The following is a 25,386-nucleotide window of genomic DNA, read 5'->3' as shown; positions in this document are numbered from 1 at the left end:
CATCTTGAAACTTTTAGCATTTGTAGTGATGAAATGTTTTGTAAATATACACCAATGACCTAGACTAATCCTTCCTTGTGGGAAATGTATGTTCTTTTAAGTTTACATGGAAGTAAAACACTTGAAATGCTATATGTACCATATTTCCTGAATTTTCTGTACGTGATCTCAATGACATTAGATCAGAATACTATAATCATATTTTCATGACTAGAGTTCATCGTGCATCAAATTGGGCAAGAAAAATTTGATTTTGACTGATAGTGTTCTCACCTGTGTAACAGAGATTTACAGGTTCTAATCCCTTAGGTTAGGAATCCTACCCATTCTTAGCATTACCAATTATGTGCAGAGTGACTGCACAATTGTAGTTTTTATTTTTTAAAGATTTTTTTATTCATGAGAGACACACACACGGGGGGGGGGGGGGGCAGAGGGAGAAGCAGGCTCCCTGTGGGAGCCCGATGTGGGACTTGATCCCGGGACCCCAGGATCACACCCTGACCTGAAGGGAGACGCTCAGCCACTGAGCCACCCAGCGTCCCTGACTCTGACACTCCTGAATCCCTCTTATAAAAGCCTTGTAATTACATGTGGCCCACCTGGATAATCCACATCATCGCTTATCTCAAGATCCTTTACTTACTCATAAAGCAAAATTCCTTTGGCCAAGTAAGGTAACACATTCACAGATCCCTGAGTAAGGACATCTTTTGAGGGGAGCACTATTCTATCAACCACAAGTTCCAGTTTTCCTACTCTTTAGCAAATACTGCTATGGTCCATCTTTTTTTATTAAGCCATACCTGGGTGTGAAGTGGTATCTCAATGTGGTTTTCATTTGCATTTCCCTGAGGGCAAATGATGTTGAAATCTTTTCATGGGCTGATTGGACATTTATAGGTTTATCTCCTTTAGAAAAATGTCTATTTAGATTATTTGCTCATTTTAAAAACTGTGTTGTCTTTGTTGTGGAGTGTACATAAATTCTTTATATTCTAGACATGAGACCTTTATCTGATACACAATTTGCAGATATTTTCTCCCATTGAGTATCTTCATTTTCTAGAGTGTCCTTTGAAGCAAAAGTTTTCAATTTTGCTGAAGTCCAATTTATCCATTATTTTCTTTCTTTCTTTTTTTTTTAATTTTTTATTTATTTATGATAGTCACAGAGAGAGAGAGAGAGGCAGAGACATAGGCAGAGGGAGAAGCAGGCTCCATGCACCAGGAGCCCGATGTGGGATTCGATCCCAGGTCTCCAGGATCGCGCCCTGGGCCAAAGGCAGGCGCCAAACCGCTGCGCCACCCAGGGATCCCTATCCATTATTTTCTTTCGTTGCTTTGTACTCTTTGTCATATCTAAGAAGCCATTTCCTAAACCAAGATGATAAAGATTTACACCTTTATTTTCTTTCTTTCTCTTTCTTTTTTCTTTTTTTGCTTTAGGCATGGTCTTTATTCACTAGGAATTGTATGAATATTACAATTTTCTTTTGCTGAAAAAATATAAAAATAATTTTATATAGGAATATATTAGTTACTGCAAATCTTTCTAAATCTCTGTAAATGTTAGAGTTCTAGAAGTCTGAAGTCTGAAATTAGTTATGCAGATTTAAAATTAAGATGTCGGGACAAAAAAAAAAAAAAAAAAGATGTTGGGACGCCTGGGTGGCTCAGTGGTTGAGCATCTGCCTTTGGCCTGGGGTGTGATCCCAGAGTCCTGGGATTGAGTCCCACATTAGACCCCCTGCCTGGAGCCTGTTTCTCCCTCTGCCTGTCTCTGCCTGTCTCTCTCTCTCTCTCTCTCTCTCTCATGAATAAATAAAATCTTTAAAAAATAAAGAAGACACAGTAACATGCTTTTTGTATGAAGAAATAGGATCATTTACTTAATACCGTAAGCTACATCTTTCTCTGTCAAATAAATAAATAAAATCTTTTAAAAATAAAAATAAATAAATAAAAATAAAATGAGTGGCCTACATGTATGTAGGTTTATTTCTGGGCCCTGTATTCAGTCTATTCAGTATTGCCTATTCTTTTGCCAATTCTCACTGTCTCAATTACTGTAACTTTATACCAAGTCTTGAAGTTGGGTACTGTCTATCCTCCTTTGTTTTTCAATATTGTGTTGGCTATTCTGGGTCTTTTGCCTCTCCATATAAACTTTATTTTGGGGATCCCTGGGTGGCACAGCAGTTTAGCGCCTGCCTTTGGCCCAGGGCGCGATCCTGGAGATCCGGGATCGAATCCCACGTCGGGCTCCCAGTGCATGGAGCCTGCTTCTCCCTCTGCCTGTGTGTCTCTGCCTCTCTCTCTCTATCATAAATAAATAAAAATTAAAAAAAAATAAACTTTATTTTGTTTAAGGAGTGATTTATTACTATTTTTTTTACCGAAGTTTATTCTTAAATGTGCAACAGGATCTAACAGTTCATTCTAGCTACAGGTGGCAACAGATACATGACAGGGAATCCAGATGTTTAACAAGAATGGAATTACGAATCACCATTGTCTCAAGCATAAGGAACAGCTTACTTTTTGTCAGATTACTTTTTCTTTTTTTTTTTTTGTCAGATATCTTAATTCCCCTGTGACCCCAGGGCCCATCCCCACAGCCTTCACTTTTAGCTCATTGGAGTTTCTCCTGCTCCTCTGTTTCTTGAATGCCTTATCTTTCTCATCCATCTGCTTGGCCTGCTTCTTGGGCCACTTGAGGGGCATTTTCTTGCCACCTTCACATCCAGGCATGGCACCTGCACCCCTTTCACAGACCCTGCCACCAGAAGCTTCTCCATATAAACTTTAGGATCACTTTGCCAATACCCACAAAATAACTTGTTAGGATTTTGATTGGGATTGCACTGAATCTAAAGAGCAAGCTGGGAAGAACTAACATCCAGACGATATTGTGTCTTCCTATCCATGAATATGGAATATCTTTCCATTTAGTTCTTTTTTGATTTATCAGAATGTTATTTTCCCCATATGGGTCTTGTATGTATTTTGATTAATACCTAGTTTTTTTCATTTGGGGGGTGTTAATATAAATAATATTGTGTTTTAAATTTCAAATTTCATGTGTTCATTGCTGGTAGATAGGAATGCAATTGCCTTTTGTGTATTAACTTCCATCCTGCATCTCTGCTACCATTGCTAATTAGTTCCACGAGTTTTTGTTTTTAAGCTTTTTTGATAGTTGCTCTCACATTTTCTACATAGATGATCATATCATCTGGAACAATTTTATTTCTTCCTTCCCAATCTGTATGCTTTAAGTTCCCTCTCCTTGATTGCATTACCCTAGGTAATCTAGGACTTCCAGTGCAATGTTAAAAAGCAGTGGTGAGAGGGGACATTCTTACCTTGTTCCTGATCTTAACAGGAAAGCTTCAAGTTTCTCACCATTAATATGATAGCAGTCTTGTAGACAGTCTTTATCAAGTTGAGGAAGTTCCCCTGTTTCATTTCTGATATTAATAATCTGTCTCTTTTTTTTAGCCAGACTTGAGTCTTATCAATTTTATTGATCTTTTCAAAGAATCAGCCTTTGTTTTAGTTGACTTTCTCAACTGATTTCCTGTTTTCAATTTCATTTACTTCTAATTTTTATTATTTCTTTCTTCTGCCTACTTTGGATTTAATTAGCTCTTTTTTTCCTAATTCCCTAACATGGAAGTTTAGATGATTGATTTTAGCTCTTTCTTCTTTTCTAATATACACATTCCATGCTATACATTTCCTTCTAAGCACTGCTTTCACTGTGTCTCACAACTTTTTTTTTTTTTTTTTTTTTTTTTATTTTTTTTTTTTTTTGTCTCACAACTTTTAAGAAGTTTTGTTTTCATTTAGTTCAAAACATTTCTAAATTTCTGAGAGTTCTTGCCCTGTGTTACTTGAAGTATGTTGCTTAATTTCTGAGTATTGCGGTATTTTCCAGCTCTCTGTTATTGATTTCTAGTTGTTTCATTGTGGTTTAAGAGCAGACATTGTATGATTTCTACTCTTAAACTTGATGTTTTTTGCCCCCAAATGTGGTCTATATTGATGAATGTTACATGTGAGCTTGAGAAGAATGTATATTCTATTGTTATATGAAGTAGTCTATAGATGTCCCTTATGTCCAGTTGACTGAGTTTTTGAGTTCAACCATGTACTTTAAAAAAAAAAAAAAAACACAACATTTTATTTATTTATTCATGAGAGACACAGCGAGAGAGAGAGGCAGAGACACAGGCAGAGGGAGAAGCAGGCTTCATGCAGGGAGCCCATTGTGGGACTCAATCCCGGGTCTCCAGGATCATGCCCTGGGCCGAAGGCAGGCGCTAAACCACTGAGCCACCCAGGCTGCCCGAGTTCAACCATGTCCTTCCATCATTTTCTGCCTACTGGATCTGTCCATTTCTGATAGAGTTGCAAAAGTCTTCAACTATTAGTGGATTCATCTATATCTCCTTGCAGTTCTATCAGTTTTGCCTCATGTATTTTCATGCTCTATTGTTGGACACATACATGTTAATGATCATTATGTCTTCTTGGAGAATTGACCACCTTATCAATACGTAATGCCCCTCTTTATCCCTGATAACTTTCCTTGGTCTGAAGTTAGCTCTGTCTGAATTAATATAGCTACTCCTACCTTGTTTGGATTAGTGTTACAATGATTAGGACCTGAGCCAAAGGCAGATGCTCAATCAGAATCACCCAAGTGTCCCTCATATAGACAACATTTAGTTGGGTCTTGTCTCTTGATGCACTCTGACAATCTGTCTTAATTGGTGCATTAAGAGCACTGACAGTCAAAATTATTGTTGACATAGCTGGATTCATATCTATCATATATGTTACTGTTTTCAGTTTGTTGCTCTTTGTTGTTATTTTTGTCTTACATTACTTTTGTCTTTTGTGGGGTTTTTTTAAAGATTTTATTTATTTAGGGCAGCCTAGGTGGCTCAGTGGTTTGGCACTGCCTTCGGCCCTGGGGGTGATCCTGGAGACCCGGGATCGAGTCCCATGTTGGGCTCCCTGCATGGAGCCTGCTTCTCCCTCTGCCTGTGTCTCTGCCTCTGTCTCTCTCTGTGTGTCTCTCACGAATAAATAAATAAAATCTTTATTAAAAAAAAAAGATTTTATTTATTTATTTACGAGAGACACAGAGAGAGAGGCAGAGACATAGGCAGAGAGAGAAGCGCGCTCCTTGTGGGAAGCCTGATGCAAGACTCAATCCCAGGACCTCATCACAACCTGAGGTAAGGATAGATGCTCAACCACTGACCCACCCAGGTGCCCCGGTCTTTGTGAGTTTTTAAAAAGATTTTTTTTTTTTTTAAAGATTTTATTTATTGGGCAGCCCAAGTGGCTCAGCGGTTTAGCACCGCTTTCAGCCCAAGGCATGATCCTGGAGACCCAGGATCGAGATTTTATTTATTTATTTATGAGAGACAGAGAGAGAGAGAGAGAAGCACAGACACTGACAGAGGGAGAAGTAGAGAAACTGGTGGGGGAGGAGTAGAGGAAAAGACAAGCAGACTTCTCACTGAGCATGGATCCCAATTTAGGGCTGAATCCTGCAACCCTGAGATCATGACCTGAGTGGAAATCAAGAATCAGACACTCAACCCACTGAGCCACTCAGGAACCCCAAGGTTTTATTTTTAAATAATCTCTGCAACCAACCTGGAGTTCCCACTCACAATCCCAAGATCAAGAGTTGCATGCTATACTGACTAGGCAGCCAGGTGCATCTGTATTTTGTGGGTTTAAATGGCATTTTATATGATTCCATTTTCTCTCCTTTCTTAGTATATTTGGTTAAACTTTTTTTAAGATTTTTTTTTTAAAGATTTTATTTATTTATTCATAGAGACACAGATAGAGAATGAGAGGCAGAGACACAGGCAGAGGGAGAAGCAGGCTCCATGCAGAGAGCCCGACGTGGGACTCGATCCAGGGTCTCCAGGATCACGCCCCGGGCTGCAGGCGGCTCTAAACCGCTGCGCCACCGGGGCTGCCCTTTTTAAGATTTTAAGTAATCTCTGCACCTAACATGGGGCTCAAACTCAAAATCCAAGATCAAGAGTCATATGCTCTACCTACTGAGCCAGCCTGGATCCCCTAAACTTCTTTATAAACTTCTTAGAAGTGCCTGGGTGGCTCATTGGTTAAGCATCCAATTCTTGATTTTGGCTCATGCCATGATCTCGGGGTCGTGAGATCAAGCCCCATGTTGGGCTGTGCTTGGCATGGAGCCTGCTTAAGATTCTCTCTCCCTCTGCTCCCCTCAATCTTACTCAATCTTTCTCATAAATAAATAAAAACACTTTTTAGTGGTTGTCCTAGAGTTTGCAATAAATATTTACAATTAATCTATGTCCACTTTTTTTTTTTTTTAAGATTTTATTTATTCATGAGAGACACAGAGAAGCAGAGACATAGGCAAGGGAGAAGCAGGCTCCCAGTAGGGAGCCTGATGCGGGTCTCAATCCCAAGACCCCAGAACCATGACCTGAGCCAAAGACAGACACTTAACCACTGACCCATCCAGGTGCCCCTCCACGTCCACTTTCAGATAACCATTTACTACTTCATGGAGTGTACAAATACCTTACAATACAAAAATACTCTTAATTCCTCCTTCCTGTCCCTTTTATCATTTGTGTCATCCATTTTACTTATACATAAGCACACATGTCTTAGTCCATCTGAGGAGTTAAAAGAGAATTTCCTATACTGGGTGGCTTATAGACAACAGAAATTTTATTTTCCACAGTTCTGGAAGCTAGCAAGTCTAAGGTCAAAGCAACAGCAGGTGTGGTGTCTTATGAGGGCCTATTTCCTGATTCATAGACAGCCATCTTTTCACTGTTGTCACATGGAACAAGGAACAAAGGAGCTCTCAAGAGTCTCTTTTTACAAGGGCACTAATATTATTCAAGAGGGCTTCATCATGACTTAATCACTTCCGAAAGGCCCCACCTTGTAATACCATCACCCTCAGAGTTAGGATTTTAACACATGAATTTTGGGAGAACACATTCTTTCTATAGCAATCCATATATACAAAAGCATAGTTAATCAAATATATTATTAGTATTTCAACAAATTTATCTGGTGATCAAGTAAGAATAACATTTTTTTTTTTCTTCTAAGATTTTATTTATTCATGAGAGACACACAGAAAGAGAGAGGCAGAAGCAGTCTCCCTGCAGGGAGCCTGATGTGGGACTTGATCCTGGCCAAAGGGAGGCGCTCAACCACTGAGCCACCCAGACATCCCCAAAATAAGTTTTGATTTTACCTTCACTTATTCCTTCTCTGATGATCATACTTTCTGTATGCAAATCCAAGCTTCTGACTCCTATCATTCTACTTCCCTCTAAATAACTTATAACATTTCTTGCAAGGAAGGTCTACTGGCAATAAATTCCCTCAATTTTTGTCTTTATGTACTTTTTGAAAGTCTCTCTCACATTTAAAGAATAATTTTGCAGAGTACTAAATTCTAGCTTGGTGGGTTTTTTCTTTCAACATTTAAAATATTTCATTCCAAATGTCTTCTTGCTTGCATAGTTATTGAGAAGTCACATGTAATTCTTCTTTGCTCCACTATAGGTAAGGTATTTTTCCCTCTCTGGTTTCTTTCAGATTTTAAATTTATTGTTGATTTTCTAGAAATGAAAATATCCCTAGACTTAGGGATTTTTTGGCATTTATCCTACTTGGTGTTCTCTGAGCATCCTGAATCTGTGGTTTGATGCTTGATATTAATTTGGGGAAATTCTTAGTCATTATCGCTTAAAAGTTCAGCTTTTTATTTACTGTTAAGATGGAGTGGTGACTTCCAGCTTCTCAGTGCCAGACCAGAAACCAGAAATGTGTCTGATAACATTTTATTGAATGCCAGATACTGTGTATTTTACTTTGTTGAGTGTTGGCTATATTAAAAACATTTTCAGTGTTGGGGTGCCTGGGTGGCTCAGTCAGTTGGGTGTTCAACTCTCAGTTTTGGTTCAGGTCATGATCTCAGGGTTGTGGGATCAAGCCCCACATTGGGCTCCACACTTAGCTTGGAGTCTGCTTGTCCCTCTTCCTCCCCCTCTGCCCTACTCCTTCACTCATGAGCTCTCTAATAAATAAATACATAAAATCTTTTTAAAATATATTCTTCAGGGGCACCTGGGTGGCTCAGTTGGTTAAGTGTTAAGCTGAAGGTTAAGCCTTCAGCTCAGGTCATGATCTCAGAGTCCTGGGATCGAGCTCCGTATTGGGCTCCCTGCTCACTGGGGAGTCTGCTTCTCCCTCTCCCTCAGCCCCTGCTCATGCTTGCTCACCCTCTCTCAAAGAAATAAATAAAAACCATTAAAATAATTCTTCAGTGTTGTCTGAGATGCAGTTACTTGGAAAACAGTTTGATCCTTTCAGTTCTTGTTTTTAATTTTGTTAGGTGAGACAAAAGCCTCATTTAGGCTAATTATGCTCTGAGGCAAAAACCCTTCTGAGTACTGTGTCCATGCTCCATGAAATATGAGGTTTTCTTTTTTTTTTTTTTTTAAACTTTATTTTTTTATTTATGATAGTCACAGAGAGAGAGAGAGAGGCAGAGACATAGGCAGAGGAAGAAGCAGGCTCCATGCACCGGGAGCCCGACGTGGGATTCAATCCCGGGTCTCCAGGATCGCGCCCTGGGCCAAAGGCAGGCGCTAAACCCGCTGCGCCACCCAGGGTTCCCGAAATATGAGGTTTTCTACACCGGCTGAGAACTGCAAGCTCCAGGGATTGTTCAGATGGCTCTTTTCCCTGCCTCCAGGGGCTTTCTGGCATACATGTTATCAAGTAGTCTACTGAAGACTCCAGAAGGGTTCTCTGTAGCTTTCTTGAAGCTCTCTTGAAGCTTTCTCTCTGTATTCCCCTGATATTCTGCTATGCAAGCTCCAGCTCTCTTGGTCTTGGGTTTCCAGTTCTATCTCAACTCAGAAAGACTTCTGAATTTCATCTGGACTCCTCCTCCTTCTACTGTAACCTGGAAATTCTCTCCAAGCAGTATCTAAGTATCTAAGGAAATCGTGAGGCCACCTCACTTGTTTCCTGGGGTGGAACAATTTATGCACCAAAGTGGGAATGACAGTGTGGCAGACAAAGTAAGGTCTCCCTAAAATGCCTAGAACTTATGAATGTTATATATAAAGGGTATTTTGCAGATGTGATTAAGTTCAGGATCTTTAGATAGGATGGTTACTCTGGATTTTCTGTATGAGCCCAACCTATTTACGGGGGACCTTTTAAGAGGGACATAGGAGTATAAGAATCAGAGAGATGATGACAGAAGCAGGTGAGAGAGATTTGAAGATGTTATACTCTTAGTTTTGAATATGGAGGAAGGGCCCTCAAGCCAAGGAAAAGTAGGCAGTCTCTAGTAGTTGGAAAAGACAAGGGATTCTCCCCTGGAGTCTCCACAAGGAATGCAGCCCTATCAACATCTTGATTTTATCCCCATAAGGTTTAATCTATTTAGAATTTGACCTTCAGAACTCTAATAAATTTAATGGTGTTTTAAGCCACTAAATTTGTGATAATTTGTTACAGCGGCAGTAGGAAACTAATATAATCACCAAATAGGAGCATGAAATATGATTAGAAAATAACAGTTTGTGGGGATCCCTGGGTGGCTCAGCAGTTTGGTGCCTGCCTTTGGCCCCGGGCGCGATCCTGGAGTCCCGGGATCGAGTCCCGTGTGGGGCTCCCGGCATGGAGCCTGCTTTTCCCTCCTCCTGTGTCTCTGCCTCTCTCTCTCAATCCTTGTGTCTATCATAAATAATAAATAAATAAATCTTTAAAAAAAGAAAACAGTTTGTGAAGACATCACGATAGTGAAAGAACTCTTATTTGGATTTGAGAAAACTAGGATCTTTGCTATCTCGACATCTTTATTCATGATATGCAAGTATGGCTACATTAAACCCAAAGTACCAGTTGTCCCCCAAAAAGAGAAACATTTTAAAAGAAAAAAATATACCAGTCTCTAGAAACTATCTATTGTCACTAACAAAGGTGTATGTTCACTCTGTACTGAGTCAATAATGTGTACTTCTAGATAATTTTATAAACAGGATTCTCTTATTCTATAAGGAAATAATGGTGGAAGTCATAAAAGAGAGACAGCAAATCCATTTTAGAATCAATGACATTTATGGAAGATAGTACATGCCAGACACATTAGGAAGTTTGGGCAGTTTCATACGGGAACAAAACGGAAATGAAAACAGTAGATTCTAAAAAATTATCAGCTGCTGCTGAATAGCTAACCACATGATACCATCAATAATTTGACTCAGCTGGCCACATCTGTCAATGCATTTGTTATGACCAACTATATAGTACATAATAAACAAATGCCTGGATATCCAAACATTTCCATATTGGCCTTAAGGAATAATTCCGCATGGAGCACCTTAGCAATATAATCCTATCATTATTTGTGAGCAAAAGCCAACCACTGCATTCAGTGCCAGAAGTAGTATTATAACAGCTACACAGAGACTGTAGTTCCAAGATTAGTTTGTTAAGTAATTCTGGTAAGTCAGTAAGACAGATCAATGGTGAAGAAATTCATTGGTGAAGTTCCAGTCTTACAAAATACTTCATGGTTGGAAAAGATTATTTTACTAAATTCCAAACATTTATTCTCATTTACAGGTAGGGAACTAAAACACATTACGTTCTCTTCAGAATATAAGACTTTATTATTCTCTTCAATTTCAGGTAGAAAGAACTACATCAGTTTAGATCAGTTTCTTTTAAAAAAAAAAAAAAGATTTTATTTATTTATTCATGAGAGACCGAGAGAGAGGCAGAGGCAGAGACACAAGCAGAGGGAGAAGCAAGCTCCATGCAGGGAGCCTGATGCGGGACTCGATCCCAGGACCCTGGGGTCACGCCCTGAGCCGAGGTCAGACGCCCAACCACTGAGCCACCCAGGCGTCCCTAGATCAGTTTCTTTAGCAAGATTACAAATCTCAAGAATCTTCCATTCTATTTCCTTATACTTTTCTCTATTTTTCAAAATGTGTAATGTATTAAATAGGATTAATGACTTACACAGGAGACAAGTTATTTCTCTCCCATAAAGGCGAGAGGTAGGTGGTTGCAGTGCCTTCTCTGCCTGAACAGCAGCAGCAGTCACAGGTTTGGAAGGACATTCACACTCACAAGACCCAATTGGCCTAATGGGACTGAATCCAGCACCAGATTAACTTAACTTTATAGGAAACAACACAGCAGCACGAGGCTTGTTTCAACAGGAGGCTTTACTCTGGCACCAAGTGTCAGTGCAGATATAAGGAAAGGAGATCATTAGGGTGGGTGCAGATGCCACGCTGGCTTAGAAACTTCAGGCTTTCCAAGAAGCAACATCTCTTGAAACAGCCATGAGTGTAGCTTTCAGGAATCTTAGTAATAAGAAACACAGTACTTGAGGCATCTGGCTGGCTCAATCAGTAGAGCATGCAACTCTTGATCTCAGGGTTGTGATTTCAAGCACCATGTTGGGCATGGAGCCTACTTAAAAAAATACAAACAAAATACACAGTGCTTAAGTAGGTCCAAAGTCCATATTTTCCAAAGGGCATTTAGAGCTGCCATAGTCTTCCTGGTCCATACAGTTTACCAATAAGGGGGTCTTTTTTTTTTTTTTTTAAAGTAGGCTCCAAAAAATAAAAATAAAAATAAAGTAGGCTCCATGCACAGCGTGGAGCCCAACTCAGGGCTTGAACTCACAACCCTGAGATCAATACCTGAGTTGAGATCAAGAATTGGATGCTTAACCAACTAAGCCACCCAGGCACCCCAATAAGGGGTCATTTTTAATCACAATACTGCCTGACATCACAGTTGATAATCTCTTATTATCTTCTCTAGTAGATTTCCAGAGAAATATGGCTAAAAGGTAAACTTGAAGTCCTTTTACAAGGGAGAAAAAGAAAGGGTTTTATTAACCTTCTTTATTCTTGGCAGTCCAGGACAGCATCATATGAGGATCCAATCTTCTATCTTGTTGCTCTGTCACTCATGGCTTCTATTTCCAAGGTTTCTTTACAGTCCAGAAAGCCTGCTGAAACTCTAGCTACCACATCCATGTTCCAGCAGGAAAAAAGAGAAGATGAACTGACTCATCTCCCTTTATGCCTTAAGGTTTAAGGAAGCTTTCTAGAGCCATCCACCACTCAACACTTATAATTCCCATGTCACTGGCCAGAACTTAGTCATATGGCCACATATATACATACGTACACATATATGGGCACATTGCTAACTTGAATAATTCTGGGATTATTAACAAAACAAAGAACAAATACTAGGTCAGGTAATGAGCAAGATGGGTCAGAGATACGATAATGGAAGAACCAAGAGATTTACTGGCTTAGAAGAGAAAAGGACCATAGACCAAGGAATGTAGGCAGCCTCTAGAAGCTGGAAATGGCCTTCAGATGACAGTAAGAAAATGGGACACTGATCCTTCAATGGCAAAGAATTAAAATCTGCCAACAACTAAATAAACAGGGAAACAGAGTCTCCCCACCCCTAACCTCCAGAAAATAATGAAGTCCTGCCAATACCTTGATTTTAGCCCAGGCCATGTGAGACAGCTGACTTACAAAACTGTAAGATAATAAATATACTTGTGTCATTTTAAACTGCTAAGTTTGTAGTAATTTGTGACGGCTGCAATAAAAAAAACTTATATACTTACCTTAATAAAACTTTCAATTTAAAGGGCTTATCAGAGAAGGGTCCCTATAGTCATTTATAGCAGATTTTTAAAAATTCAATTTGGATCTTGTCCTTAATGACTCTGGTATATTAAACTGTGTTATAATCAGAAATGCATGTATAGCCAATAAAACTAGTAAAATAGTGAACTGAAAGCTACACAATTCTTTTATATCAAAACTCCAAACAAAAAGTTCATGACTAGTTATAATGAGAAACATTTCATCTAGGAGAGATTTCTAAGGTAGTATCTTGAGTTTCCATAAAAACATAACCGTCTGTCTCAGAGGAAGGGATATCATCAAGAAGAGGACCAGAATTGTCTACTTCCAAGTTCAGTGATTTCTCCTGTTCATAACCCAAGCTTGAATTATCTTTCATTTGAATCTCTTCCTCTTCCAACTCCAAAGATTTATCTGAGGCTGGAGCTCCAATATCGTCATCTTCATTTTCATGCAGAAAGCTACATATCATGTTGGGTCTATAGGAGAAATCATTGTCCTTGATTTGCAGCCATTCCACACCACCTAACGAGGGATGGTGAGGGATAGGAGGACAAACCAAGAAAGAAGTATGAAAAAGGAATTTCAGTTACTTTACCTATATTTCCCTTTATTTTAATTTTTTTTTTTAAGTAGGGTCCATGCTTAGTGTGGAACCCAATTCAGGGCTTGAACTCATGACATTGAGATCAAGACCTGAGTTGAGATCAAGAGTCAGACACTCAATCAACTGAGCCACTCAGGCACCCCTCTCTTTAATTTAAATTTTCATCCTATGAATACATGTCATAATAAAACCCCAACATAAACCAATGAACATGGTGCCATAACTACTGAAAAACGATCACATTATTTCCATCTTACATGGAGACCCTGGAATGCCTATACTGTATGCAACATCAAAATTACTGTAAGTGAAAAACAAGAAACAGAGAAACACAAAATCACTACAAGTGAAATCTAGTCAATAATATTGTAGTAACTATATGGTAACTGATGGTTACCTACACTTATGATGAGCATTTTGTAATGCATATAATTATTAAATCACTATGTTGTACACCTGAAACTAATATAATACTGTATTATCAATTATACTTCAATTAAATTTAAGATTTTATTTATTCATTAAAGAGAGACAGCAAGCACAGGAGTGGGGGAGGGGCTGAGGGAGAGGGAGAAGCAGACTCCCTCCTGAACAGGGAGCTGGACTCGGCTCAATTCCAGGACCCCAGGGATCATGACCTGAGCTAAAGGCAAATGCCTGGGACGCCTGGGTGGCTCAGCGGTTGAGCATCTGCCTTTGGCTCAGGTCGTGATCCCGCTGTCCCAGGATCGAGTCCTGCATTGGGCTCCCTGCATGGAGGCTGCTTCTTGCTCTGCCTGTGTCTCTGCCTCTCTCTCTGTGTCTCTCATGAATAAATATCTTGAAAAAAAATAAAGGCAGATGCTTAACTGACTGAACCACCCAGGTCCCCCTCCAAAGAATTCAGACCATAAAAAAAAAAAAAAATTCACTAATCAACTTCAATTACTATTCCAAATTCCTTTTCCAGAGTCCAATTCCCAACTCAGAGATAATCTGAGCTCTTACTGCACCTTATGCCTTATAGAAAAGTCTGTCACTTCCCTATAATTTTCTCCTCAGTTTGCATAATAGATGATACTACCCTATCATCTTTCTTTTTCCCCCATCACCTTTCAACTCAACACCCACATGTCATTTTAAGTTAGAACATCCAACTATGAAATAAAACACCTCTCAACAAAAAGAAAGAAACTTGAAAACATTGTTATCCTTTTCATACTTACAGCCCTAGTCTAACAAAGAACTTTCACAAACAAGAATGGCACTCAGTGGGCAGTCTGCCTCCCGACACCCTCCCTCCCTCCAACTCTTGGTTTCAGCTCAGGTCATGACCTCAGGGTTGTAGGATTGAGCCCTGTATTCAGGCTCTGCACTCAGTGTGAAGTCTGTTTGAGATTCTCTCCCTCGGGGCACCTGGGTGGCTCAGTTGGTTAAGCATGTGCCTTCAGCTCAGGTCATGATCCCAGGGTCCTGCTTCTCCTCCTCCCTGCCACTCGCCCTGCTTGTGCTCTCTCTGTATCAAATAAACAAATAAAATCTTAAAAAAAAAAAAAAGATTCTCTCCCTCTCCTTATCCTTCCCCTTCTATCCATGAGCACACTAAAATAAGTAAATAAAATCTTAAAAATAATAATGCTTATCATTTCTTTCATCCATATGAACCTTTCAGTCAAATATTTTCAATGGATCTTCATTAATTTGTATAGCAAGCCTGAACTATTTATTGTCATGTTCAAAATTCCACTAGATAGGGGATCCCTGGGTGGCTTGGTGGTTTAGAGCCTGCCTCGGGCTCAGGGTGTGATCCTGGAGTCCTGGATCGAGTCCCACATTAGGCTCCCTGCATGGAGCCTGCTTCTCTCTCTGCCCCACCCCCTCTGTCTCTCATGAATGAATAAATTAAAAAAAAAAAAAAACTTAAAAAAAATAGAATCTTAAAAGAGTTCCATTAGATAGCTCTAATATACAGCAATTTATCTTGCCACCCTGTTCCCCACCGTAAACTCTTCTGTGACTGCTGAAACCTCCTGATAGCTGATGCCATGCCTTCTCATATGTTATTACCATAAAATCTCCTTCTATCAAAAGTTGACTGGTCCTTTTCTCTCCAATCGGCATCAACTATTCTTTCATTTTCCCCCCTGCAACAGCATCATTTACCTAGTCGCCAGATTCAAAACCTTGAAGCCATCCTACAGCTTATTTTGCTATTTAGCATAATATGTGTCACATACCAGATACTTAAAATAAATGGAATGAAATGGGTGTTGAGTCACATTCATACATGTGTTTCAGTGTGATTTACTTTAGAGTACAAATTCCCAGAAGGTGAGGACCACATCTCTTGCTAGTTTGTTCTGCCATGTTCCATTAACAACCGCCAACACGGCCCCCACAGAACTTCACTTTCCTGGTATTCGTGCCCGTGTCATCTCCTCCCACAACGAACAGCACATGGCAGAAATGGCAGACTGTGACTTCTAGGCTGGCTCATAGAAGATACCATGGCTTCTACCTTGTTGTCCCCATCACTTGACCTGGGAGAAGCTGGCTGCCACGTCCGGAGGGCGCTCGCACAGTACTGTGGGGACGCAACGAACGGAGGCCTCCCGTTGAAAGCTGACATAGCCTACCAAGCATGTGAGGGAGCCGTCCTCTGTATTTCCAGATCACCACAGCCCAGCCAACGTATTGACTGCAACCTTAAGACAGAAATCGAGCCAGAACTGCCTGGCTAAGCTGATCCCAAATTCCTGAGTCCTGGTAAAATATTTTTGTTATTTTTTTAAGCCATTTAGATTTAGGGGCACCTGGGAGGCTCAGCAGTTGAGCATCTGCCTTCAGCTCAGGGCATGACCCCAGGGTCCCAGGATCGAGTCCCACATCAGGCTCCCTGCAGGGAGCCTGCTTCTCCCTCTGCCTGTGTCTCTGCCTCTCTGTGTCTCTCATGGAAAAATAAATAAAAATTAATTAATTAATTAATTAATTAAAAAGTCTAGAGGTGATTTTTAATGCAGCAATATATCCTTGAACAGATGGCTAATGAATTTATGTGATTAAACACAATACCCAAATCTTCCCAAAGACCTATTAGATTATTAAAGACTACCGGACAGTAAATTCTACAACTTCCTTCTTCAAAAAAGAATATCTAAATAATAACTAAGCTATCTGATATGTAGCTACCTTTCAAGTTCATTCTAGAACTTCAAGTACCTCTTTTCTCCTGTTATTGCAGAGTGCTAAAGAAGAGATAAGTTTTGGGATATACATGTTAAGAACAAAGATTTTTTTATGCACTTATGTGTAATTGGTATAATTAACTTCTACATGATTAATATACCTTCACATGTTTATTCCTTAAAATACAATAAATCAAACCATAAATATTCATCACTAGAATCAGTCATGTCGACTAGAGTTTGAAATATGTCTTTGAGCAATGAGGGTTTTTTTTTCAAATTATGTGATTTTTAAAAATTGAAGTATAGCTGAGGGGCACCTGGGTGGCTCATTCGGTTAGGTGTCTGACTTTGGCTCAGGTCGTGATCTCTGGGTCCTGGGACGGAGCCCCATGTCTGGCTCCCCACTCAGTGGGGACTTTGCTTCCTCTCTCCCCATCTCTTTGCCCCTCCCCTGCTTATCCTCTGTCTCTCTTTCTCGAAGAAATAAAATCTTAAAAAAAAAAATTGAAGTATAGTTGATACACAATATGACATTAGTTTCAGGTATACAAAGTAGTGACTTGAAAAGTCTATACATTATGCTATGCTTATCACAACTTAACTACCATCTGTCACTACACAACACTATTACAATACCATGGACTGTACTTCCTAAACTGTACAATCCCCATAACTTACTCATGCATAACTGGAAGCCAGTTATCTCCCACTTTCCTTCAACCATTTTGCCCATCTCACCACTCCCTCCTCTCTGGCAACCATCAGTTTGCTGTCTGTATTTATAGGTCTGTTTCTGCTTTTTGTTTATTTGTTTTGTTTTGTATATATTCCACATAAAAGTGAAATCATACATTTGTCTTTCTCTTATTTCACTATGAGCAATGAGCTTTTTAAACTAGCAAGTGATTATCTCCACAAAAATGTGCCTGCTATGGGTGCAAGAAGCATAGTCTAAAGTCTCTACTTTGGGATAACCAGCAACTGGAGAGGGCTCAGTGGATGCAAATTAAGAGTGGAACTCATCAGGTCCAACAACTGTGGTCCTAGAGTCCCACCCTCACATATGAAGCCAGCTTCTTCTAGTCTTCCCCAAGACTTCCCCAAGAAGAAGACTTCTTCCCCAAGAAGATTGCCACTACTGCCACAAATTTTCAGGAGATTCTCTGGGGTTACACTTGAAAACCCAATCCTATCATCTCCACTTACAAAGAAGTTTTAATTGGGACGCCTGGGGGCTCAGTGGTTGAGCATCTGCCTTGGGCTCAGGGCGTCATCCCAGAGTCCCAGGATCAAGTCCCTGTATTGGGCTCCCTGCATGGAGCCTGCTTCTCCCTCTGCCTATGTCTCTGCTTCTCTCTGTGTCTCTCGTGAATAAATAAAATCTTAAAAAAAAAAAAGTTTCAATTAAGGGGGTAAAGGAGTGGTAGCTACTGAATTCTCTAGGCCTTGGAAATCTATCAAGTTTCTTGACAAACTCACAAACATTTCTAATGCAAAGCAAATAAGAGATTTCCTACATGTCTCCAGTGCCCTCTGCTACACTAGAGTTCAAATGACTTTTATCTTTTTTTTTTTTTAAGTAGGCTCCATGCCCAGAGTGGAGCCCTATATGGGGCTTGAACTCACAACCATGAGATAAAGACCTGAGCTGAGATCAAGAGTCAGGTGCTAATCCAACTGAGCTACCCAGGCACCCCTACATCTATATCTGGTACTTTTCATGGAGCACTCTCAATTTTCATATTACATAGCTGTCACTACAAAGTACAAGGAATGTCCTGGCAGCAATGTGTCATTGTCAAAGCCAAGAGTAAATCACCTATTTTCAGAGAACTAAGTGAACTAACCTACACTTTCTTCTCCTTCTTTCTTTTCTGTCAGAAGAGTTCTTGTCATGCTGAGCTTCTTCATTGTATGGCATTTATATTTTAGTACCGTTTTACTACTGCCTTCTGCATCACCTAGAATATAAAATGAACGGAATTATTTTACTGTTGATGCCATCAAATCATCATGTTAAGCCTCAATAGTTCCAGTTCATGGAGTCACACTAAATTACTTACTATCAAGATAGTGTAGTAAGTTCAAGATTTTACTCAACCCCCCTGCTCCCAACACAGAGAAATGACAGATAAAATACATAACAACTAGGCAGCCCGAGTGGCTCAGCGGTTTAGCACCACCTTCAGCCCAGGGCGTGATCCTGGAGACCCGGGATAGAGTCCCACATGGGGCTCCCTGTGTGGAGTCTGCTTCTCCCTCCACCTCTCTCTCTCTCTCTCTCTCTGTGTGTGTGTGTCTCATGAATAAATAAATAAAATCTTAAAAAAAAATGCCTAACAACTGAATGCACAGCTGGACCCAAAAACAACAAACCTCACCAGAGGACCAAAACACAAAGGTGTGAGTGAAATTAAATCTACCAATCCACTAGGCTTCAGCCTGAAGTAAAGAAGTGGGACCAGGAATTTGGCCTTACAAGGTAATGAGGTCTCAAATTCTACCACTCAAAACGAAGCACCAAAGTCAGACTTACTACCTGAAGCTAGAGACTGGAGTCAGGACATTCTCAATCACAAAAGAAGGCAGAGAAAAAAAACCTGCCAACCCTGCTGCCTGGGGTTACAGCTTTATAGGAAACTGTGGGTACAGGCAGGAAAGAGGACAAGGCTCTGAGCTACAGGTGTGAAGCACACTGAAAATTCCCACACGCTACTATGTGTCACTGATACGACACTTGAGAAAGGATCAGTGCACTACCTATTAGTTTGAGCCACATGGAACTGGTCATATTCAGTTCAAATCAGTCACTTCATATGGTCAAACCTAATACTCAGTAATCTAGTAATTCCATTTTTAAGTATATCTTAGAGACATTTTTGCACACATGCACAAAGAGACACAAAAATACTCATGGCAACATTTTTGCAGTGTGTTAATAAGCATAGTCACACACTGAGCGGGGGCACCTGACGGGATGAGCACTGGGTATTATGCTAGATGTTGGCAAATTTAGCAAATTGAACTCCAATAAAAAAAATTAAAAATTAAAAAATTAAAAGCATAAGCATAGTCACAGGCTCTGGACTAGACTGCCTGGGTTCAAATCCTGACTCTGTCTCTTATTTCATGTATGACCTTGGGAATGTTATTTACCTCTCTGTGCTTCAGTTTCTTCAAACATAAAATGAAGACAACAGTGGTATCTATCCCACAGACTTGTGATGAGGATTAAATGAGTTAATACATGTAGCATTTGGAATAATGCCTTACATATAGAAGGCATTCAATAAATTTTTGTAGTTATTAATAATTACTGGTAAAAATGAAGCAATCAACATATCAATAACTGGAGATTAAATTTAGTGGTATTGTCACAAAAGAATACTAAGCAACAGGGAAAACAGAATTCTACATACTAACATGCATAAAATCTCAAAATCTATCTCTAACTAAAAAAAAAATACACAATGAGGGCAGCCCCGGTGACGCAGTGGTTTGGCGCCGCCTGCAGCCTGGGGTGTGATCTTGGAGACCAGGGATCGAGTCCCACATAGGACTCCCTGCGCGGAGCCTGCTTCTCCCTGTCTGTGTCTCTGCCCCTCTCTGTGTGTCTATGAATAAATAAATAAAATCTTCAAAAAAAAAACACAATGATACATATAATATGCTATAGTTTATGTCAACTTTGAAAATATACAAAGAGGTGCTGTTCATTGTGGATTCATACATGTGTAATACAAAATCAGGTATAGGAAAGAAAAACATCAAATTCAGGGGAGTGATTATCAAGACAGAGAAAGGGAGTATGTTTAGAGGGGGTATACATGAGGCTTCAAATGGATCTGCAATGTTTTTTAACTATTTGGCAAAATGACAGGATTTGATAAAGCTAGACAATGGGCACATGAGATGTTTACTTTTAATATTCACTGTACAAAAGTAAGTTTGCAGTATTTCATAGAAAAAAAGATTTGAGAGAAAAAAAAGAAAGACTTGAGTCAGCAGTCTAAGCACTTACCATGTTCAACATTTTCTTCAAATATAACACAGGTCCCAAGAGTGTCTGCAGAGGGTTAAAGGCAACTTGTTGAGAATTACAAGTTAACTTTCTCTGAAAAGCATATTAAAAAAAGGAGTTTCATCTATCTGACATCCTCCTACCTTCATACTCTCCAGCAAAGACATAGTTGTCCACTTGCAGAATGGGCCTCTCGGTGTCAACTCCCTACAACAGAATACAGGATAATTTAAAAAATCATTAGAGACGCCTAGGTGGCTTAGTAGTTAAGCATGTCTGCCTTCAGCTCAGGGCATGATCCTGGGGTCCCGGGATGGAGTCCCACATCAGGCTCCCTGCATGGAGCCTGCTTCTCCTTCTGCCTGTGTCTCTGCCTCTCTCTCTCATGAATAAATAAATAAAATCTTAAAAAAATAATACTAATCATTACAAAAAGCCTTGCAGGGGCACCTCAGTGGCTCAGTTGGCTAAATGATCTCAGGGTTGTGAAATCCAGCCCCACATTGGGCTCTGTGCCGGCATGGAGCCTGCTTAGGATATTTCCTCTCTCACTGCCTCTGCCCCTCTCCCCCTTTCCTTCTCTAAAAAACCAAAAAACCTTAGAGGGTTGAGTGAAATGGGTGAAGGTACTTATTTTATAACTGAAAGTTTGTGTCTTTTGACTAAGTCCTGGGGATGTGGCATACCTCATCACTCTACTTAATACCACAGAGTACATTTAAAAGTTGCTAAGAGAGGGATGCGTGGGTGGCTCAGCAGTTGAGCCTCGTCTCACGGTGGGAGTTCCAGGAGTTCCAGGATGGAGTCCCTAGTCCCACATCTGGCTCCCTACAGGGAGCCTGCTTCTCCCTCTGCCTGTGACTCTACCTCTCTTTTCTCACAAATAAACAAAATCTTATAACGGGGGGGGGGGATTATCTGTGCAAAAAAAAAAGTCGTTAAGGGTAAATCTTAAAAGTTATTACAACAGAGGACCCAGCTAGCTGTTTGTAGAGCATGCGACTCTTGATCTTAGAGTTGTGAGTTCAGCCCCACGTTGGGCACAGATCTTACTTTAAAAAAAAAAACAAAAAACAACCATTACAAGAAAAAAATTTTAATTTTTTTCTTAAGATTTTATTTATTTATTCAGGAAAGACACACAGAGAGGTAGAGACACAGGCAGAGGGAGAAGCAGGCTGCACACAGGGAGCCCGATGTGGGGACTCCATCCCGGGTCTCCAGGATCACACCCCAGGCTGCAGGTGGCGCCAAACCAGCTGCGCCACCGAGGCTGCCCAGAAAAAAAAATTTTAACATGTGTAGTGATGGATGTTTAACTAGACTTAATGCAATGACTGTTCCCTCAGTACATATAACTATTAAATCCTGATGTTGTACACTTGAAACAATGTTTTTGTCTTGTTTTGTTTTGTTTTTTTTATTCATGAGAGACACAGAAAGAGTCACAGACATACAAAGAGAGAAGCAGACTCCTTGCAGGGAGCCGGATGTGGGACTCCATCCTGGGACTCCAGGATCACGCCCTGAGCCAAAGGCAGGTGCTCAACCACTGAGCCACCCAGGCGTCCCAAAACAATGTTATATGTTAATTACATCTCAATTAAAACAAAATTGAGTCTTCAATATGTAACCCTGCTTCCAAGGAGAGTGATCTCCAAAACTGGGAAACCTCTGGAGCTTGTCCTTGCAAGGGCGACAGAAGCTAAAAATGCTCTGATTCACAGCGGCTACAACCTGAAGGATACTTAATTCATATCCAAGTAGCCAGCTGTATTTCCATCAACATTCTCTTCAAGTGGGACCCCTGGGTGCCTCAGCGGTTGAGCATCTGCCTTTGGCTCAGGGCGTAACCCTGGGGTCCCAGGATCGAGTCCCACGTCCGGCTCCCTGCATGGAGCCCGCTTCTCCCTCTGCCTGTGTCTCTGCCTCTCTCTCTCTCTGTGTCTCTCATGAATAAATAAATAAAATCTTAAAAAAAAAAAAAGCTAATTTTCAAAGGGCATAAGCTCTAAGCCATGAAGCCTATATTATGTCTCCTTTCCTCCTAAGGGAATGGTTTTCTAGTTCGTATGCTATGTTTTAATATTAAAATTACTTTGCGAATTGTGTATACACGTTTTTGTAAATACATGGAGTATCTCTGAAAGGATTTGTAAGAAACTGGTAAAGTTCGTTGTCTATAGGAAGGGGATAAAGGGGAACAGGGATGGAAACTTCTTACTCTGTATCCTTTTTTACTCTACATCCTTTTGTAAATTGCTCAAAATAAAAAAAAATTATGTCATAAATAGTACGATAATAACCTTGACTAGAAGTATGAGGTTTATTTGAAGAGGACTTCTTGGATTATTACATTGACCATAAAACACACATATTCTTGGGGCACCTGTGTGGCTTAGTAGGTTAAGTGTCTGCCTTTGTTTGGGTCATGATCCTAGGGTCCCGCGTCGGGCTCCCTGCACGGAGCCTCTCTCTCTGTGTGTCTCTCATAATTAAATAAAATCTTAAAAAAAGAAAAGAAAAAGAAAGAAAAGAAAAAAGAAAATGTGCAGAAAGCCCCTCCCCCCGCCCCGCAATTCTAGAAGACTCACCAAAATCTTGCATTTATTTTCACATTTTGATAGAAAGTCTGAATCAATAATTCCGGACAGCTCCACCAGAACCAACTGCTCCTGGGGGGACAAAGCGGGGTCACCGCGCCGCCCGGGGGCGCGCACGCGCAGTCAGCGCCGACGCCCCGCACCCCCTCGGCGGCGACCCCGACTCGGGCACCCCGGGCCGCGCTCGCACCGACAGGCGGCCGGCGACCTTTGTCACCTGAGGGAACTGCCTCTCCTTCCCCCATCGCAGCACCGCGGGCAGCCAGGGCCGAGGCCGGCGGCGCTCCCGGGGCCCCCCGTCCCGCCAGCCGCACCCCGACTCCCTGCCCCACACGCCGCCCCCGCCGCGCGGGCCGCCGCCGCGCCACTCACGGCTTCCTCCTCGTCCTCGTCCGCGTCCTCCGGGATCCGCTCCTCGGCCGCCGCCATTGTCCCGCGCCTTCCCGGAACCTCCGCGGCCCCGGCCACGCCCCTCCGCGGCCGCCATCTTGGGTGCGGGCAGCAGCCGCCCCGGGCCGGCTGCTGCTGCGGCCCCGCGGACGGCTGCTGCCAGGACGCGAGATGGCGGCGCCGGGCCCTCCTCCTCGGCCCTTCCCGGGAGCCGGACGACTGTGGCTGTGGTGGCGGCCGGGCCGGGCAGGCCTGTGCGCGAGGACACCGTCGGGGCCACCGGCCCGGGGTGGGGGAGAGGGCTGGGGAGGGACGGAGGACCAGGAAGGTGCGAGCGGGCGGCCGCGGGGCTCAGCGGCTGAGCGGCGCCTTCGGCCCAGGGCGTGACCCCGGGGTCCCGCGGTCGAGTCCCGCGTCGGGCTCCCGAACGGAGCCTGCGTCTCTCTCCTCCTGGGTCTCTGCCTCTCTCTGTGTCTCTCGTGATTAAACAAATAAAATCTTTAAAAGAAGAAGAAGATTTAGAAGAAGGTGCAAACAAGGAGGCCGCCGGGTGAGAGGAAGGCGAAGAGGCCTCGCCTTGGCCCTGACTCAACATTGCTGGGGAAGAAATTTTTTTTTTTTTTAATTAAAAACTTGCATATATTTACTCACGAGAAAGAGGCAGAGACCCAGGCAGAGGGAGAAGCAGGCCCCGTGCGGGGAGCCCGACGCGGGACTCGAACCCGGGACCCCGGGGTCACGCCCTGGGTCGCAGGCGGCGCTAAACCGCCGAGCCCCCGCCGCGGGCTGCCCAAGAAATCCTCACTACCCGGTGAGCGCCGCTCCTCAATCCAAGTTCTCCTTGACCCGAGTCAAGGGCCGGTTCCAGTAGAGGAGTAAGGAGGGCGGAGGGCGGAGGGCGGAGGCCTGCCGGCTGGGGACCAGGAGGGGGAGAAAGAGACCCACCAGTGCCGCGGAAGCCCACCGCCCTAGGGGCTGTGATCCCGGGGGAGGGGAGCCTCGAACCGAATCTGCTTACACTCCAGGGGTGCCCCGATCCTGAAATGATCCTGAAATACGTGACCTCTGTTCGGAGACGGGATGATCTAGCTCCAAAGCGCACGAGCTTTGGGGTCGGATCCGGGGCCAGTTCAGCTGCATTGTCAGCAGCGAGGTCTCAGGCAGGTTGGTTAGTGCCGGGGATGAAATGACGTGATACGTGGAAGATCAATTTCGCCCGCTGTCTGGCACACAGTAAGCGTGGGGTTTTTTGTTGTTGTTGTTTGTTTGTTTTTTTAAGATTTTATTTATTCATGAGAGAGAGAGAGGGGCAGAGACACAGGCAGAGGGAGACGCAGGCTCCCTGCAGGGAGCTCCATGTGGGACTCGATCCCGGGTCTCCAGGATCAGGCCCTGGGCTGAAGGCGGCGCTAAACCGCTGAGCCACCCGGGCTGCCCCACAGTAAGCGTTTAACGTGGGTTTTCTCTCTTACTAGTGATATACAACATTTTATAGAGTGTTGACTTCTAGTGTGCGTGCTGCCAAAGCGAACACTGCAGTATTATTGACTTAAAAAACACTTTGCATGTATCCTTCCAGCTTCTTTCTACACATACTGTATTTTATTTATTTATTCGTGAGAGACACAGAGAGAGAGAGAGGCAGAGACACAGGCAGAGGGAGAAGCAGGCTCCATGCAGGAAGCCTGATGTGGGTGGGACTCGATCCCAGGACCCCGGGGTCATGCCCTGGGCCAAAGGCAGAGACACTCAACCGCTGAGCCACCCGGGCTGCCATACACATACTTTTATTATTATTATTTTTTAAGTTTGTTATTTATTAGTTTAT

General features: G+C 42.1%; 1 protein-coding gene across 1 annotated transcript; it reads right to left on the bottom strand.

The window, feature by feature from the left end:
- Positions 1-10,165: 10,165 nt before the first annotated feature.
- On the bottom strand, positions 10,166-23,904 carry GTF3C6 (general transcription factor IIIC subunit 6). Its single transcript, XM_025444418.3, has 6 exons — positions 23,541-23,904; positions 23,160-23,240; positions 20,709-20,772; positions 20,566-20,610; positions 18,392-18,505; positions 10,166-13,295 (listed from the first exon to the last, which is right to left on the bottom strand). Exons 1-6 carry the CDS (start codon positions 23,595-23,597, stop codon positions 12,991-12,993), a joined length of 666 nt encoding a protein of 221 aa, XP_025300203.1. The 5' UTR covers positions 23,598-23,904; the 3' UTR covers positions 10,166-12,990.
- Positions 23,905-25,386: the final 1,482 nt, after the last annotated feature.

This window comes from Canis lupus, chromosome 12 (assembly GCF_003254725.2).
Source record: "Canis lupus dingo isolate Sandy chromosome 12, ASM325472v2, whole genome shotgun sequence".
NCBI lineage: Eukaryota > Metazoa > Chordata > Mammalia > Carnivora > Canidae > Canis > Canis lupus.
This window is presented reverse-complemented; position numbering and strand designations above follow the sequence as displayed.

Excerpts from the sequence above, each read along its gene's own strand:
- GTF3C6 (XM_025444418.3), bottom strand. The coding sequence starts at position 23,597 with ATGGCGGCGGCCGAGGAGCGGATCCCGGAGGACGCGGACGAGGACGAG. Across the intron at positions 20,773-23,159 it reads AAAATAAATGCAAGATTTTG|GGAGTTGACACCGAGAGGCC; the intron begins GTGAGTCTTCTA and ends ATTCTGTTGTAG. Across the intron at positions 20,611-20,708 it reads CTTTGCTGGAGAGTATGAAG|ACACTCTTGGGACCTGTGTT; the intron begins GTAGGAGGATGT and ends AACCCTCTGCAG.